The following is a 19,761-nucleotide window of genomic DNA, read 5'->3' as shown; positions in this document are numbered from 1 at the left end:
AAAGAAGAACTGTTGTCTTGTCTGAAAGGTATGGAAGCCAGGATGACCACAGCATTTCAGGCTCAAATAGGTCAACTGAGGGAAGACATAAAAACCTCTCTGCAGGAAATTCGGAAAGAGGTAAACGAACTTGGGGACCGAGTTCACACAGTTGAAAGCGGCCTCTCCGCCTTATCTGAAGAGTCCAAACAGTCCAGCCTCCTGCTGGACCAAATAGCAACTGCTACGAACAACCTGGAACTACAGGTGGAAGACCTTGAAAATAGATCAAGATGTTCCATCATACAAGTCAAAGAGCTACCTGAAACGATCCCTGATGGCGAACTCCGCGAGACACTCCAATTGGCCTTCAGTAACAAATTACATGATCCACCACCAGAATCCATTGGATTTGATAGAATACATCGGGTTGGTCCCAGAAGGAGTGACCCTGGGGCCCGCCCACGGGATGTGCTGGTGGCACTCGCCTCATTCACAACGAAAGAATGCATCCTGAAAGCTGCCAGGTCCAGCACCGGCCTGACAGTTAATGGCCACGAGATTAAACTGTTCCAGGACCTCGCCCTTTCCACGCTACACAAGCGCAGACTCATGCCCCCGGTGACAAAAACCTTACAGGGAAAACAAATCCCCTATCGATGGGCGTATCCTTTTGGCCTAATGTTCAATTGGGAAGGAAAACGGAGGCGAGTAACTACATGTGAGGAGGGTCAGGCGTTATTAAATCTGGAGGAAGCTCCGAACTCTCCGGATAGAGACAAGATACGACAGCCACAAGATCCCGGGCCCAACCCGTGGGAATGGTCCACGGCGCGCAGAGGCAGAGCGAGAAATGAATCAAAATTAGATGGCCCATGAGGATGCCAGGACCTCCAGAAATGCTAATGGTGCTATACGATAACTGAGTTCACATCCCGACTGAGATCTGTCTGCTGATCTATACACTGCAACTTATACAAGCTCCTATAAGCAGTCGGTGCGGAGGCTGGCAATGCCAATCTATGGAATCCAATGCGAGACATTACAACTTTGAGTCTCGCGTCCCTTGTGAATTGCTGCTCGACCTTGCAGAGCTGGGACATTGCTAGGAAACAGAAACGTATCCCAACGGGTCTGGATCCATATTCACCTATACTACATAACCCGGACTTTACTCCGGGAGCGATACAGGTATATGCAAATCAGACATTGGATAACTCAACCCATGGTGAAAAGAGTGGGCACACGATCACCGTCCGGCCTGGAACTAACCTTACAGGAGGGCCTGCCCAAAAAGGGGGTCTCCAGACTCTATAAACTCCTTTCAAACTCCCAAACGTCAGATCGCCTCCTATATCAAGTGAACTGGGAAAGAGACTTGCAAGAATCCATAACGGAAGAAGAGTGGTGCAAAATATGGTCTCGAGCTCATGGTGCCTCCAAATGTACCTCAATCAAAGAGTCCGCCTATAAAATGTGCTTTAGGTGATATATGCCCCCGCACCGTTTACATAAGATCACCAAGACCTACTCGCCGTTCTGCTGGAGAAACTGTGGAGAGAGAGGGGACCTAATCCACATGTGGTGGTCATGCCCCAAGGCAACGGTCTATTGGAAGGAGATTCTGGGCCACATTAAAGATATCACAGGTGTGGACCTTCCGATGTCCCTGAAAACTATCCTATTAGGTGTCCCGATTGAGGGCAAATATGCAATGGCTGGGGCGACCGCCTCTCTCATTACTCATCTGCTAACTGCTGCAAGGATGACCCTAGCGCAAAACTGGAAAAATGAGGAGGGTCCCATAGTGGCAAGGTGGTGGGTCAAGATCTGTGGAGTGATAGCCATGGAGAAAATCTGTGCACTTACGGCTGGAAAATATCAAACATTTTTGGCGACCTGTGTGCGAGCGATAGAGAGGCCCTCTTTTTTAAACCCCGGCTTCTCAGGAGTATACATGTCATATGAGGGATAACGGCACAGAGGAATGAACTCGGGATTAACCCTAAACGGAACCCTTTCATCTGTTGATCTCTGTAATGTATTATGATATTTTTATGAAGTGGTAGTTAAAGCAGGGTGGGGGGAGGGAAGGGGAAGACAGAGGGGGGAAAGAAGTGGGGGTATTTCCAAATAGTAAATGACGAACTTTCAGAGGTTGAGACGTTTCGCCAATTTTTGGTTAACATCAGAAAGAGAGGGAGGTTGATTTAGAAGGTTAATTTACTGTTTCTGAACTGTTTTGATTTTCCTGTATTCCTCTGATCCAAAAATAAAGTGTTCAAAAAAAAAAAAAGAAAAGTCTCATCCCTGTTCCTCCAAAACTATCAAGGACCACATTGACTCTCTGGCTCCTGCCCTGACCAACTTCTGCAACCACTCCTTCGCCACTGGAGTCTTCCCTTCCCCATGTGCACCCTCTTCTTAAGAAACCCTCTGCCGACCCTTCCTGCCTGGCTAATTATCGCCCAATCTCCATCACGCCTTTCCTGGCAAACTCTTGGATAAGATGGCCATCTCCCAGTTCAATCTTCACACTGAATCTGTTGGTTGTCTCCATGATCATCAGTCTGGCTTCAGAGCTGCCAGCAGCACGGAAACTGCTCTCCTGAACACCCGTGAAGACCTGCTCTCCAACCTTGATTCCAACACCCCCTGTGTTCTCATCTTCCTTGATCTCTCTTCTACCTTTGACACAGTCAACCATGCCATCCTGCTCAACCGTCTCCGTGATAACCTGGGGATCACCGGTCAGGCCCTAGCATGGCTGACTTATTTCCTCTCTGATCGACCCTCCCAGGTTCAACTTGGGTCCTTCCTCTCCTCTATCTCTACCTGTGGTGTTCTCCTGGGGTCTAACCTCTCTCCCTGGCTGTTCAACCAATACCTGGCACTTATTGTCCACTGCATTGCAGCGCTCTGCCCCAACTTCCAGTGCTATGCGGATGACACTCAGCTCATTTTCGGGCTACCCTCAGCCCCCTCTTCTCCCTTTCTCATCTCTGACTGTCCGCCATCCAGGAGTGGTGTGCCACCCATGATCTCTTCCTTAATGCCAGTAAGACAGTGATTCTCATCGGCACACCCGCTCCCACCTTTCCTGTCACTCTCTGGCCGGCCTCTCTTGGCCCTCTTCCTGCTCCCACCTGTGAGGCAAAAACCTTTGGTGTCATCTTCGACTCACACTCTCCTTCTCTCCTCACATCTCTAACGTCTCTAAAAGTCACACTACCAGCTGTACTTCCTCAGAGGTATTCTTCCTTTCCTCTCCTTCCCACCGAAGCTCACTGTCTCCAGAGCTCTGGCTCTCTCTAGGCTGGACTATTGCAACAGCCTCTTTCCAAATCTGATCTGCCGGCTTCTACTCTCCGCCCTCTGCAACTCGTCCAAAACAAGACTACGAGACTTGTCCTTGGCCTCAAGCCCAGGGAGCGTATCTCTCCAGGACTGAAATCTCTGCACTGGCTCCCAGTGGCTGCGAGGATTAAGTACAAAACCCTCTGCATTGTCCACAAGGCCTTCTGGGGTTTGGGGCCTCAATACCTTCAATTCTCTCTTCCTAAATATCTCCCTTCTCGAGCTCTTTGCTCATCCGCCTCCAACTCCCTCAGGGTCAGTCGCTTCTCTAAGCAACGAGTTGGTGGGAGATCTTTCCTCAGCTGGGGCCTCCCTGTGGAACAGCCTCCCTGCCTCCCTGAAACTTAAGGAGAATCATCTCCGTTTCCGGAAGCACCTCAAAACCTTCCTCTTTGCTTCTGCTTTTTCTCCTCCTCTCCCCTGCTGACCTCCTGGCTGAAACTGCACTGGTTACCTGGCCACCCTCTGAACTCAGTGCCTAGGTCCCCTCCCCCGTCAGTCGCACACCTGCGCTGCTTTTCTTGCAACCCCCACACTTGGGGACTGTTTTCTGTATCCCTACAGTCCCACTACCAGCACTTGACACCTGATGCCGGCACTTACCCCTGCACTTGCCACCTGCTGGCCTTACTGTTACTTATTGTTATGTATTCTTTTTTCCCATGTACTGCACTGTCCCCTCCTCCTTCCCACGCACTAAGCGATCCGAATGACACCTGGCCTAGTAGGATCGTTGTCCGTCTTCCCTCTGTTCCCCCTCATTTGCCTTGTCGCGCCTTGAAACACTTGTGCATATCATATCATATGCAGAATTTAGTTTTGGTCAGAAGCAGCTCTTGAATCTTGATTAGATGGACTGTCCAGCTGAAAACCTTTGTGAGGAAATAAAGAAGACTTCTGCAGAGCAAACGACCTCAGGACACATCCGGGGAGCGAAAGAGAGGGGTTGCAATGGAATTGTCACCACAGCCAGGTGGTCACAGGCGATCTTCAATGTACGAACAGTGGAGCAGTTTGGTTGTGACAAGAAGGCTGAAAGTAAAGGAGCAGGCATCTTGTAGCATAAATTGAAGATCCTCCAAGCACTTGGAATGGTGATGGTTATAGCGAGATAGCCCAGTAGAGAACTGGCCAGTCTACCCGGTGGTCCAGGGACACTTTAAAGCCAGGTTCTCCAACCAGTAGCTCGCGAACCACTGGTAGCTCGCCTGAGGCCTCCCAGTGGCTCCTTGCATCAGACACCAAAATGAGCAATGTGTTTATTTTGATTTCTGTAGTCCCAGAGCCTCTTCCCTGCCTCCTCCATCTCCTCTTCCTTCAAAGCAAACATTCAAAAGCTGTGTGCTTGATGAGAGAAGGGGATGGGAAATTTGTTTTGTGGCAAATTCTTGCAAAGAGGTGCAAATGATGACTGATTAGAAAGGGAGGGTGTGCATGTCATGTGAAACAAAGCTGGGGGCTGGGGATCATTTCAGTCTCACTGTGTTTGTTTAGATTGGTTTTGGTTAGCATTACTTTGCATGCTGGTAATTTAGGCTTTCAGTCAGAATGGGGAAATAAAGCTACCGCTGTAATCATTTTAACTCAGCGTGTGTGTGGAAATAAGACAATCTGTGTCCCAACTTGTAAGAAAAAGGTACATCCAGCGGTACATGTTGCTGTTTATGATAAACCTGTGAATTCATTTTTATTCTTTACAGATACTTAGTTATTTGTTTTAAGGCAGTAGTACCCCAAGTAGCACTCCAATTGCATTAACGGTTAGGATGGAATTTGCTGTGATATGGAGGAGCCTACCTCCATGTGTGTCGCAATACAGGAATTGAAGCGCTAACAGAAATTTCACATTTAAGCAAATGTGGAAAAATACTAGCTGCTCTGCACTCTGGTGCTTGCACACGTGCATTTATAAAACTAAACAGGAATGTAAAATGACATGTACCATCAGTGCCAGGACTTAACACATATGATTTGAGAGTTCTGTTTCAGCCTATGTGTTATGAAACAAGAGTCCAAATTAAGTAATTAGGTTAGAAAAGTGAGCAGTGGTTTGTATGTACATATTTTAATATGCAAAGGATTAATATAGCTTTAACCTAGTACTAAGTAACAGAGCGCTACACAAAACAGGCTGGTGAATACAGGGAGAACCCATTGAGGAGAGCCGGGGATGGAAGAATAATTAATAGGATTGATCCCCTTTGGTTATGTACACAAACTGGGAGATCTATCGAGATCTATGGGGGACTTGTATGCATATGTTCAAATTCAACTTATGAGCACTGTTTTTGCTAAATATTGGGCAAAACACCATACAATTTACAAGTAATTCTCCAACACTTGGAAAGGTCCAATAGATGCCTAGTCACCAACAGTATGCAGGATATGCCAACACTGCTAATGTAAAACACATGCTGATGCCATTGCAAACAATATGTCATAACTGTCATGTTAAAGCATTTTTGTGATGATGGAGCCCCAATATTTCTGAGAAAGCTGTGCGTGCAAGCCAAGTATGGTCCATTGGTCATGCACCAGGTTCTCTGTGATACTGCCTCCTTCATAAAGGACGGACGGGTGGCAGGTTGCCACCCATTAGGAATAATTCACCTCTCACTACAACCATATTCTCTTTGCTCAACATGTCAATATAATGATTCATTTATTGTCTGGTTGGTATGTTAAAGGATTTGTCCACTAAAGTCATCACTATGAAACTGAATTGATATTAGCCCTGTGATTGGCACTTTTTGTGCATATACCTTGATCACATTGATTACACATGTTCATTATTTCCAATCCTGCCAATTATTTTGACATAAAAACCTTCAAGGTTAGTCAGCAAAGTAGGTTATGGCTTACCTTTCCTTGGCTGACTTCTGTAACATGGCATGTGAGCAATACGCATGAATTAGGGATATGTTAAACTGGCAGTGGATTGAATTATTTTTACAAAGCAGCACATATGTTATGAATTTGTTTTGTTTTAAAACCAGATAACACATTCATTGAAATACTCCTCAGATTGTTTTTTTTGGGGCTGCATGTGCAAAAACAAACTTGCATTGTTGAAATCCTGGATGCAGACGCACCATCCAACAAAAAACAAAAGATGTACCATTTTCATCCGGAGTGGGGAACAGAATTTCTTCCAGCGTAAAAAGAAAATGTGCATCTTTAATGTATGATGCCCAAGTTACAGTGGGGAAAAAACGTTGAAAGGCATTTTGCAATAATGCACACAAATTATGAAAATAATTTCCACAAAGGAACCAGTCTGCAATCCTAGAAAGTAGGTAAAATAAATCCTGCAATGCGCTCGCTGTTACAGAGGAATTCCTTCAAATTTGCTAATTATTTGATCATCGACAAATGCTCGTTTACAGATGGTGCAATTGTGAAGGGCACAAAGACTCCTGTGGCGGAATCTGTTGAATGAGGAAAACTGTCCTGAATTTATGTTTATCGTATCAGGTGTGCAACTAGGTCCAAAAACTATGGCATGGATGATATCTGCATCCAATCTGATTGCCTATCTCTGTGAATCAGTCTTTTGCAGACATGAACATCCTGAAATCAACACGTTGATCCCTTCTGACAGCATCCGAGTGCTGTTGCTGTTTCAAGCTACAAACTAAATTACTGAGCACTGGTGGCAAACCATGATGTGTCCGTCTTCACATTGAATGTCCCAACTGGTTTCCTACATTCTGATATGCTTGACCATTTTTAGCAGAAAGCTAATAACAAAGGATAATTAAATAAAGATGATTTTGAAGTTATAAATGTCATGGTAAATGGTAAAAGGCAAGGATCTTCCAGCAGGGGTCAAGACTGGATCTTCCCAAGGAGCAGGGTTCGAAGCACAGACAAGGATCTTCTTCATATCAGGCAGAGGAGCAGGGATTCACCAGTACTTCACTGAAGTTGATGCTGGTCAGCTGCAAAGGTCGTCCTGTGGTAGTCAGTGACTGCACTTCTTCACAGGGGTCTTACTTACTTCTATCCAAGATCATGACTGGAAGCTCGCCCAAGTCCACCTATGGCAGAGATTTTCAAACTAGTTGCAAATGGCAATTCTTTCCTTAAGTGACAGACTTTGAATAGTACCCAATGGGGTGTTTTTTGTTAAAATGTAAGCAAATTGTGATATTTAAAGAATATTTATTCAGCCAACAATGGCCAAAATTACTAGCTGCATAGTGAAGTAACTCATCAAACTTGCCCACGTTGGCCAAGAAAGTGGCCCATTTTACCCAAAAAAAACTGGCCCACACTGGCATTTCTGTTTGGGCATTGCCCTATTGCCCTATAGGCCAGTTTGAGCCTGGCTGTTCATCCATAATGGGCAAGGGGGCGTCGGCTCAGTGACCCCTCACCCATTATGGAGGAGCCAAGGAACCAGCCCAGTGAAACACTGAGCACTCCCTCAGCAGCTTTTTCCAGCTGAGGGAGTGCTCCTGGGCTGGCTGAGCTGTCCAAGGGAAACAATGTTTCCCTTGGACAGTTCAGATCCCCAGCCGCACATGCTCACTGAGCCATGCAAGGCTGTGGCCGTTTTTCTTCGCCAGCCTTGCATAGCTCATTAGAAATGCTGGCTGGGGAATTGCATGTCTGTATGTGCAAGGGGGGGGAGCTCCTGCACCTCCTCGCCTGTACGGACAGAGCAGCCTGGAGCGGGGCGTTTCAGCACCCAAGCGCAGACCCCTACATGCAAGTGCAGGAGTTAGTAAGCTCTTGCTTCTCGATTCCTGTTCATGATGCAGGAGCTGCAGCGCTGGGGACGAAATTTCAGGACCGGGGCAGAAAATAAGTTTATGTTCATTTATATTTTATTTAAATATGTGTATGGATGAGTGTATGCTTGCATTATGAGTGAGTGTATGGTGATGGATGCTCGTGTGAATGAGTGATTGCTGTGTGAATGTGTGTGTGTGTGTGTGTTTGGGTCTGTTGAGCTGATTTTGGCGATTGTGGGGGGGAAGGAGGGTTGTACAACATGTTGCACAATCCCCCTACCCTGCTGGCAAAATCATCTCTCCTTCTGAGGCACTGTGGTGCCCAGGGGACAGGGATGGTATTTATTTACTGGACATCTATCATAGCTGTCCAGTCAAAAATACCATGCTTTCCCCCTGCCCCCCCAGCGCCTTGCATATACACATAATCATGTTGATTGTGTTAGGTACTGTGGGCCCAGAGAACAGGGATGGCATCTTTTTACTGGATATCTATGATAGATGTCCAGTAAAAAATATCATGCCTGCCCCTTGGGCCCCCAGCACCAAATGCAAACTGTTTGGCTTTTTACCCAATTTATTTTAAAAGTATGCTCTAAAATGCAACATTTTAACCCATTATTTATTTTTTCAAAACTTAATGTATTCAATCACAATCAAAGTTTACATGGCATTATTTTAAAGAAAATTCCTAGGCAGAAAACCCCCTGGACCACCCCTGATTGGTTTGGGCTCCCTCGCTACTGCATACCTGGGGAAAATATTTATGCCCCTCCACTTACAAAATTAAACAGCCGCCACTGACCGAGGAACAGTGTTGGGAGCCGGATGGGCAGGAGCTGTGGGATAGTGGTGGGAGCAGGGTGGGGAAAGCCCAGGGTCTGTGGTGGGTTGGGGAGAGCCCAGGGACTGGGTAGGAGTGGGTTGAAGGAGCCTAGAGACTGTGATGGGAGCATCTGGGGGAGCCCAGGGACTATTCTGGGTGTTGGTTATGGTGACAGTGCGCAATAGTTCGCCCATTTGGACTTGCTGTCCATTTGGCATTTTTGAAGGGGCTCGGCCTGCCCACAGTTTGCTCGTGGGGGGGCAGGCCTAAAATGTTTGAAGACCACTGACCTATGGTAAGGATCTACACCATTCAAACCATTCAAACTGGTAGTGGGTATCCAATCATGGATATGCACTGGCCACTTAAACTGCCATGCAACAGTCATTCAGGCACCTGGATGTGGACTGAGACCAGACAGTCCCAGCCCACATCCAGGCTTACACACTGACTGCCACTTTACCTGGAAATGCAGGAGCTTTCCCTGTGAAATGGCATGCCATATATGGCAATTCTGGCCCTGAAAGGGCAAGCACGTAGAAGGTCAAAGAACAATATGGCAAAGGATAGGCGAAAATCCTGTGGCACAGAGATTTTAGAGTGCTTGCCACTTAGTAGCCATTTCCAGTAAAATACTAGAAATCTATTAAGGAGACATAAGGCCTCATTATGAGTGATCCGGTCTGGGTCACTCCGAGTCTGCTGGTAGGGGCTGTGAACTACCGGCAGGTCAGGCATTTACTGGTAACTTTTTCACTGAAACACCAGCACCGTTAATAACGGTGCCGGTGTTTCAGTGTTTCCATTCCTGTGGAGTCCATTTGGGCTCCACGTCAATGGCAACTTAACGTTCCTACGCTGCCCGTAATATCCCGGTATTACCAGGATATCGGGCAGTAGAAACAGTAAGCCACGGTTGCAGGTAGGCCGCTCATGCTACCAGCTGGCACGACCCTGTTTGTGAACTTTAATAAAAGCGATAGAGTGCCGGGGGCACGATTCCATGAAGCCAAGGTATCTGAGTGGTCCCACACAGGGCTGGGTAAAACTGTGCACTCTCGAAAGCCTATGATATGAAGAGTTGAGTTGTTAAGAACTGTTGGGAAAGGGAACCCCGTTTTTGAACAAGAGAATCTGATGTGAAGAGAAACCACTGAACTGTCAAGTTGTTGGAATTGTTGGGGAAGGAAACCCCTGATGAAACCAGAGCAAGAGAGGCTTGTGAAAGCAAAATATTGTGAACTGGGAAATTCCTGAGAGAAGGTGACGAGAAGGGCTTCTAAGTCTGAGGAGAAAGAAAGCCCTTAGACACCTGAAAGAACTTTTTTTTTTTACTATTTGAACCCAAGGAACTTTATGAATCCCAAGTAACTCAAGCTTGGGCAAGGGAGCTGTGGGACAGCTCCAGTGCCATCCTGATATTGTTTTCACTCACTATTTTATTTTGGTCCGATCCTGTGCACATAATTGTTCTAGAAGAAAGTGAGGACAAGCATAGGTTTGACACAAACATCTTTATTATTTTGACTAAAACAACAGATTAATGGTTGAGACTACTCCCATTTACAAATAGGGCCAGTTACGAAGTCTCCAAACCCTTTTCAAGTTAATAAAGGTTTTGAGCCTAGTTTGGCCCCACTAGTCCAAGGGTTAAGGCACCACTCAGGGTTTTCAGAGATCAGGTAGTCACACAAGGATTCACCGGGCTGGACACAGGATCTGCACCATTCAAACAGCCAATAGTGTTCCAATCAGGGACACCTACTGGTTTCACAATTGCCCAACACCTAGACTCTCTGGCTCCATGGATGTGGAATTGGACGACAACAGTACCACCCCCTTCCTGGGCCACACACACACGTAAAGGCAGCACTAACCTGCAAAAGCAGCAGCTTTCCCAAGCAGGTGCATGACCTTATAAGAGATTTCCTGAGCTGGCAAGTCAGAAGAAGGCCATACAACAATATGGCCAAAGAACAAGAGAAAAGCTTGTGACACAGCCATTTTGGGGGCACTAGCCATGTTTAGTAGCCATACACGGTAAACGCAAATGTGCACACTAAAAATAAGACAAAACTGGTAAAAATGTAGCTGCTGCCACCAGCTTATTTTTAGGCACATATAAAAGTAACAAAGCATCCTAAGTATAAAACACTAGGGTGATACAAAAGTATGCCCATTGCATAGCTGTGTGCAATTTTGAAAAGTACAAGAATTAAAAAGCTAAACCCAGTTTCCCAGTACTGATAGTGTGAAGGACTGCTGAGTTTCCCTGTAACGATGAGCAAAAGGCAAGGGAAGTGAAGCTGAAGGCTTGACTTCCCTTCAAAAAGTCAGAGCCGGTTTTAAATCCAGAGCAAAAATAATGGGGGTCCATACAAACTATGGAGGAAACATTGCAAAAAGAGAAATCTTTCCTCACAGTCTGGAGACAAGTGAGCTTCCACCCCGCAAAAATAGATAGACAGGTGTTTCCTGTGTGTGTTGGGTGTCACCTGAATTCCACTCTTAATTTTAAACCTACATATACTTTGAAAGGAACAATGAGCATTACTATGCAAATTCTGAAATCTTTTACCAGAATACAAAGAGAAGGCATCAACATTATACTACAAATGTAACATCAAATAATTATGGCCAGTGGTCAAAGTGTACGAAAAGAAGTGGTGGAACTATGTTCCCTCCTGCCCTGCACCCACTCCCAACAAACCCCATGGCCTCACCCCCTCCCAAACACAATGCTATCTCCCAAACACATGCACCTTCTTTTTAAGGAATGTTCAGTGCAGTGCACTGACAGTGCAAGTTTCAACTTCTTCCTACACTTTTATTTTAAAATGAAACCATTCCGGAACAGTAGAGGAGCACCGCTCCCGCCCACTTCGACCACTGATTATGGTTACAAATACCACTGCATGATGCTATTAATAGTGATACACATAGCATTAATAGCTATCCATCATTGTTTCTGCAGGGGTGGACCTACCTGTGTGCCCAGATTGCTGGTGCACCTCAGCTGATCGCTCACATTAGGTGAGCATCCAAGGCTGAGCCACATAACATGCACTAGAGGGCACGTGCAGGACCTGAGAGCTGTGCTTTTAAGTTGCTGTGCGGGTTAATCCTACCTCTATCTGAAGTGCGCCTGCGCAAACCCCTGCCTCAGTCTCCATATCCTGTTAACCAGCCCAAGCCGAGGAAACACAGAATGAAAGCACTGGGCCCTGAGTGGGGCCCAGGCGTGGCAAGTGAATGAATTGACATGTGCACATTTTTCAAATGACAATACAAGAGCACATGCATGATAGATGTGTCAGAGCACCATCATGTGTTTGCTCCCTGCATTGAAAAATATGAAAAGGCCCGGCTGCACAGCCAATCATAGCCAACTGGTAGCAAGGGGCGTGAACCAGGATTCAGCAGGGATCCCAGGGGGGCCACTTCCCCTTCACCTTTCCCCTAGATCTGCCACTGCTTAGGTTGCAACCACTGCTTTCCTAGCCACTATTGTTGCACGTGAGACACAGTCGGAAAGCCTCTGTATGCAACAGAAGCTGTGATCGTTGTAGTCTATCAGTGAAGGTTCAGTGTATGCAGGCAGCAGCCCCTGGCAAAGGAGGACCAAACAGGAAGCCTGGATGACATTGATGGAGCCAGAAAAGAAGAGGCAAATGCAGCAGATTGGTGCAGCTTCTCCGGTTGCCGAGATTGCAACCTTGTTGGTTAAAGTGGTGCAGATGAGGGCCAAGAGGCTCAAAGGCGGTAAGGTGAGGTCTTGAGCATTTGTATGTCTTGGACATTATCTACTGCTGTTCCGGGGCAGGAAAGTCTGGGTCTGAGGCATGGGGTGAGGAGTATAGCGGCTAGCAAGCGCTATTAAATAAAATTCTTAGCCCTTAACATGAGTAACTCGACCGGTGGTTGGAGGGAGGGAAATATCTAGGCCAGATTATTACAGGGATACAATGTGGCTTTTGATCACAGAGGAGGATAACCTTCCTATTGAATAGAAACCTGCATTTATGAGTGTTCATTTATTGAGGGCAATCCTTACCAACAACCTTTCTTACTTGTTCTTTTTGAGATGTCCGTTGTAGAGTCCATATATGTATATTTAAAGGATGTAATTCGCCTCCTTTTCTGCCTTTACTTTTCCTTTTGTTTTTCTCCATCCAGTTTGTGTTGAAGCACCAGCAGTTCTCTCACCTTCGGGAGATGGAGAATTTCCCCAATGCCCTCAACCCACACAAGGAGGAGTCTCTGCAGCTTGTCGGGGCCATGCTGCGGCAGGTGATGGATGCACACCGCAATGTAAAGTGGTTCCACATTGGGGCTGATGAGGTAAGGTGGCCTCCATGACGCACGCACAAAGTGCCTCTTAGTACTCGCCAGCCATGACATTAAAGAGCAAGGGACGATGCAATTGTTAAAAATTATGCAATTGTTAAACATCTGAGCATGATTGTAACATGTTTTCATTTGTTGAGAAAATAGGTCCAGCTGAGGAGCTGCACTAACAAGAGACAGACCAAAGTTCTGAAAAAGTTACTACAGTTCAATGGCTGAGTGCGCACACCGATACACACACACTCACACTCTTGAAAAAGGATTATGATTAATAATTGAACTGTGAGAAGCAAAGGTTGGAAACTATGTGATTGAACTTCGATTTGAAGCAGTTGAAAGTATCAAAAAGCAGTTGATATCAGAGAAAAGCTGAGGGTTTAAGGCCAAATAGACCTCAGGAGTGAGAAGTCTGTCTCCTGGCAACAATAAGGTTGAATATTAGTTGGAGCCTATTGAGGCATTTTTTGTAGGACCCTCTGAGGGTGTTCCAACTACTAACCATAGGGGGATGGCTTACTCATCTGACAAGAAAGAGAAGCCAAACTTTGCTTAAAGTAGATGCTGTGGACAGAGCAACAAGGCTTAACTCTCAGGTAGAAGTATTAGGCTGACACAAGTACAGTAAGTCCACACGTCTATCTCTAGAAAATATACCACACTGATAACATTGAAAAATATATACTTCAATAAAGTCGCACATAGAAAACTATCAGTTTGAATAAGTACTGTAACAAATTGTGGAATTCCAGAACTCCTCCCCAGGGGGAGTCCTTCTCTGTGAAGCTAGGGAAGTGAGCATGCTACGCAATGGCCTCCCTAGGATTAAAGGCAAGCGGCACCTCACTGGGAGAGCCTCCCCCTCTGGTTGACGAGAACTCCCATGCTTATGAGGAACTCCCTAAACCACATATCATTAACTCCCATTTAGTGGCATTTAAGGAAAGAAAGAGGACATGAAGAATAGACTAAAATCTCTTATTGTCAACTAAACATCCTATGTTGTCTATTGAGAAACATCCACATGGTACTGGGACGAGGAAAACCAATAGAGGAATGCAGAATGTAGATCAGACAGAGAAGATGGACTTCGATCCTATGCTGGGAAAAACCCACTGCAGCGACATAAATGAGAGGTGGAGACCTGGAGAATGAGAGAGCCTGTGAGTTTCAAACCAGCTGCAAGTCTAATGCCCGTGTATAATCTCTGATGTGTAAGGTGGAGCCTGGAGAAATCTCAAGAATCAAAGCTGGATGTAAAGCATCCTGAACGGAAGCAAATGAAGGGTGGTGGCATAGCCATAAGAAAGCCACGTTCGACCCAGAGGTCCATGAATAACGCCAAAACCACTTTTGGAAAAGTATCACGGAACAAGCTGATTGAGCGAAGAATGGACGAAAGAGAAGCCTGCCTGACATCAGAAGGAGAAAGTCCTGACCTGTTGGAAGCCCCGGTGGCTCTATCCTGGAAGGGTCCAGGTAACTGGCAAAGCGGGAGACCCGGGAAGGGGACCTGATATAAATGGAACGCTCATAATCATGCAAGTCAAGATTAAGGATTGAGATTGTATGAAGAGAGTGAGAATCATTACTGGCATGCTCATACTCGTCCCAGTCAAGATCGAGCATTTAGACTGTCTGAAAAGAGTGCGAAAAGAGTGAGAATCATTACTGGCATGCTCATACTCATCCAAATCAAGATCAAGCATTTAGACTGTCTGAAGAAAGTGAGAATTATTACTGGAATTCTCCTACTCGTCCCAGTCAGAAACCGATATCAAGGTTGTATGAGGAAGGTAAGAATTACAAGTGGAACAGTTTTACTCATGCTAGTGAAACACTAGGGTGAAGAGTACATGAAGAGAGTAACCATTATAATTGGAACATGCAAATGTATCTCAACCAAGAAGGGCATTGTGAAAAGGAGAAATCTTGAGTAAAAGTAAAGAGGAAGATAGTAATTTACACAGAAGTATACGAGAAGGGGTAAGCCCTAATGAAGTGAAAGGAAAATAGAGTAAAAAAGAAAGAAGCAGAAGATGAATAAAAGACACTGTTGAGATCCCGAAGAATCCAGTATCTGATCTGTATGATCTGATAAGAACAGTTGCCAAGGACTATCTGAGGATATGCAATTGAATTGAACATGGCGGAAGGCTGTCTTACAGAAGAAGGGAGGGATTCTCCTGTGCTTTAGTTATAATAGTGGTAGGGCAAGGCATAAATTAGTTTTCAAAAACTTGATTAGCAGAGTTTGCTAATTAAATTTGTCTTGATTAGCAAACAACCCCATTTGATTAGCAATTTTGTACTAATGTTTTTAATGCCACCAGAAGATACTTGTACCCAAGATATAAAATGGGCAACAATACTCATGCCGTTGAAGTAAGACATTAGTGAGATAAGTCAGGCCTTATTCTTTCTGTAAAATGGTGCATGTCACCACAGACCCACTTTAGTTTGGCACACTGCTGCCACCCAGAGGCCAGCCATTCTAACTGAAACTTTTATCTGACATTTACTGCAAACAAAGTAAAGTTCAAATACAAGTTTCCAACATCCCCTGCAAATGGTACTGGCACTTCTTAAAATCTACTTTACTATGCGAGTGGGCGAAAATACTTCACAAGCCCTGGATCAGTGTCTGTAAATAGGTTAGCTTCATGAATGGACACAAATAAATCCATATTATAAAAAGGCTCTTAAAACTGTTTGGCCAGCTCTCTACTGCAGGAGCAAATATATAATGCAATCATAATCATAGAGCAAAGTGAGCTCTGGTGGCCAATTACAGTGTGCAGTTTTGCAGTAGGCCTGTAGATGCAGGCTGGATGAAACTATTCGATACTTTAAGAAAACATTAAGTTAGCTTTGTGTATTAATTATGTAAAAGACTAAGCAGAGTGGATGGCATTGCAGGCAAAGACCTGGGAAAACTAAGCAGAATATTTTAGTTTGCAGCCATCTCGCTTTCAGGTTAGCGGGTATAAACCAACATAGAAAGATTGAATGTCAAGGAGTATGGCATCAGCTCATGGGTTGAGCACCAGTTGCAAGCTGTATGTAACCAGCAGGCCACAGGACTAGGTTTGCCGTCAAAGAATTTGGCCGTGTGATCATGTACATTTTCAAAAGGGTCCGCTCGCCAATATGATACATCTTCCCCAACAAAATGAAATCTAGTTGGCACTGAGATTTAGATGCGCTTCACTGTAAAGCATGGAGACAATGCAGTGGTTTACAGTAGCAATACTGTAATTATGCATCATGTAACCCATTACATTTTTAGAAAGGAATTGAACACATACTGATCTTTGGCAGATATGATACAGTTAGCTTAATAACAGTATTAACCTGATTTATTTTTGGTTTGCAATTATTTGAAAAATAAAATGTGTAGCGCGCCCACACAGGCCTTTTGGCACATAAGTGAAGGGGATGATTACTGCTGCACTCTCTCTCTCTCAATTAGCCCCTTTAAACTTGCAGTGAACAGAGAAAAGAGGGTGGAGAGAGCTCTGAAGGCAACAGAGGAATGCAGGGTGAGCTGTGCTTTCATTGAACAGGGTAACTTAAATAGCTAACTTTGCTACACAAGTGCCAATTTAATTAGCAAACGCAACACTGCTTATTTTATGCCTTGTAGGGTCAGAATAGGTTAGTTTGGACAGTGGACTGAACTTGGTTTGGACTCTCATTGACGGGCACATTAGTACATTTTGTTAGGTAGTGAACACCCATAGTTTAGGGAAAGCTAGTCATTTCTTATCCTTTCTTTTAATAAATAACTAATGTGAGATGGAAAACCAGAGTCTATGTTCTTCTTTTGACCCACCGTACTTGGGCAATAATACACAGTATTAAAAGATAGCAAGTATATTATAAAAATAGTAATGTCTCTGCAAGGACTGTCCCAACACCACGTGTGGGCCCTGTAGCAGAGGTGAGCACCCAACATTAAATAACAGGGGGCGGCAGAACCAGGAAACCATAAAACCTAGCAAGCAATACAGTCCCCTATGGACCTGCACAATACTGTACAGTGTCCTCAAAACACACTCTAGTCCCTGGTGTATAAGTGAAGGCCCTAGACCATCTAAAACACACAGCAGGTGATAGGATAAAAAGGGAAACCCACAATTTCACAAGCAGGAAGAATATGTTAAACAAATCCCTAAGGCCTTTAATACCTCCTATTATTCCATATGATTTAGGGTATACAGGCAAATTGTACATTCATACAAAATTGTTTGCGCACTGGCGTCACTGATGTCCTGTTGGATCTTTGTGGTAACATGCTCATAGAACTTGGACATAATTTGTTTCTTATGGTGGTCGCTTTCTGTTAGACCATTATTGGTGTATCTCTTATACACTGTTTCAGTTCCTTGTCTAGAGTAAGGATATGCAGTTTTCATCAATGTTTTATGTACAGCCGTACCTAAAGCTGAGTATTATGTTATAATAATAAATACTTTATTGTGATATAATCCAAATTATTAGGATTTTACACAACACTTAAACATAAACCATGTGTATCATATCACAGTATATCAAAAACATAAAATAATACCATGGGTAAAATTAAACAAATAGATAGGCAAGTATATAGGCAAGCAAGTAAATAAGCAAATAACGAAATATACAGATACCTAATTACAATTCCTACACCTATAAGTAAGTTGTAAGATATTTAACCACTAAGAACGTCAAAAAGAAAGGGTTATGGGTCAACATATTACTATCCAGGTTCAACTGACAAAAGAGATTTTACTTGCGACCATGTCCTAAAAAGGCCCAATTGAAGTCCTAAGGCCTCAGGGTTTAGACACCTGATACAAAAGTCTTCCTCCATAATTGTCTCATAATTATGGACCCATTTAGAAAAGGAGCACATATATACCGGGCAAAGTTTGAGGCAGAGGGGTAACACATGTCGGCTGGTTTCCAGCATTCCCGCAATCTGACATATCCGACAATTTCTTGCTTCAATCGGTATCTTCCTACGACCCCCCGTGATGGCAAGTACCGGCAACTGATTGGTCCTAAGGCTCAGTATAAAATGTCTCACTTCTGGCGCTGGGCAGAAGAGCAGGTAAGGCTGGGGTTTACGGTATCTATGTATTACAAGAGCTACGGCCTCATACCCACTGAGCTTAGCCAGATGGGTGTAGTTCATACTCCAGTCCCACCTGTTCAATTTTTCTTCAAATGATCGTTTTTGGTGAAGGTAGGGCAGATGTGTCTTGTTCTCATGTGACCAGTCAATTTCCCTAAAAAGGGCCTCGTTTAATTCTTTAAAGTTAGATCCCCGGGGATGCCTCTCGGTCTCATAGTTTTCCCCGGCTAATCTCAGGAGTCTGCAGGACGGCTCTGCTCGTGCTTTAAGGTAAAAGATTCCTCTTGCGCGTAATGCCATACCTCTCAGGGATATGAGGCCCAATTCAAGCCGTAGGTACTGTACTGAGCAAGACGGGCCCAGCCCCAGCACCGCACGCCAGAGGGGGCCCTCAAGAATGTTCAACCACTTCAAGTCTTGCATAGCCAGTCCCTCTAGGCCATAGAGAATGGCAGACACAAAGCACTGTTGGTATAATTTTAGTGCTATTGCCATACTGAAGCCTGCCGTACCCCAGGCAAATGTACATACCTGAAGTGTTATCTGCATAGCATGTCGTTTTTTATGGGAGATTATATCTTCATAGTTGGCAGGTGCTTTGAAATCCAGCCCCAAGTAGGGATAGGAATCTACCACTGCGATGGTCCCCAATTTGGTATCGATGCCGGTGCGGGTAGGGCCTTTACGAGCCATAACCATTACCTTAGACTTCTCAAGGTTAATGGTCAACCCCAAATGAGAAGCGTACTCTGCCAACTCATTTAGCATGCTGTTTATGCCGGATAGTGTTCGATCGAATAAAATTAAGTCATCAGCATAGAGCATGCCAGTAATAGGAGTATGACCCAACTTGGGGGGGGGGGGAGTTTGATTTGGAACCCATATGTTCTAGGAGGTCTGCAATGTAGATATTGTACAACATAGGCGCCGTCACACAGCCCTGCTTCACCCCCATGTTAATAGGAATTGAGGTGGAAAATTCCCCATTATAATTGAGGCGAACTTTAGTAGAGGTGTCGCTGTGTAACTCAATTAGGATGTCTAGTATCCAAGGAGGGCAATTCATATTTCTGAGTTTAAGCCAAAGGGTATCCCGGACCACCAGGTCAAAATCACTGCTGAAATCTACAAAAGCGATATATAAGGTGCTCTCGCGACTGCTAGCGGTGTTATTAATCCATTGGTCCAAGATCCGGATGTTATGGATGGTACTAGCCCCAGGTCTGAATCCTATTTGTGCATAGTGGAGAATCTGTTTTCCAGTTACGCAGGCTTCCACTTCTTTCATAACCAGAGACATGAAGGTTTTACTTGTAACAACCAGCATGGACAATTGTCTGTAGTTAGCAGGAGAGCCTCTATCGCCATTTTTATGTACAGGGATAAGTAGTGATTTT

The 19,761-nt window shown here is 44.8% G+C and overlaps 1 protein-coding gene across 3 annotated transcripts in view; it reads left to right on the top strand.

Annotated features, from left to right (window-relative positions):
* Positions 1-19,761, top strand: part of HEXD (hexosaminidase D) — a 750,596-nt gene that overhangs the window by 271,405 nt on the left and 459,430 nt on the right. For all 3 annotated transcript variants that reach the window (XM_069654607.1, XM_069654608.1, XM_069654605.1), the window contains exon 6: positions 13,078-13,242. In XM_069654607.1, the coding sequence (XP_069510708.1) occupies positions 13,078-13,242 (165 nt within the window). The remainder of the gene's footprint in view (positions 1-13,077; positions 13,243-19,761) is intronic.

This window comes from Ambystoma mexicanum, chromosome 3q (assembly GCF_040938575.1).
Source record: "Ambystoma mexicanum isolate Mex_15411 chromosome 3q, UKY_AmexF1_1, whole genome shotgun sequence".
Classification (NCBI taxonomy): Eukaryota; Metazoa; Chordata; class Amphibia; order Caudata; family Ambystomatidae; genus Ambystoma; species Ambystoma mexicanum.
The sequence above is the reverse complement of the archived record's forward strand: the minus strand, read 5'-3'. Positions and strand labels throughout refer to the sequence as shown.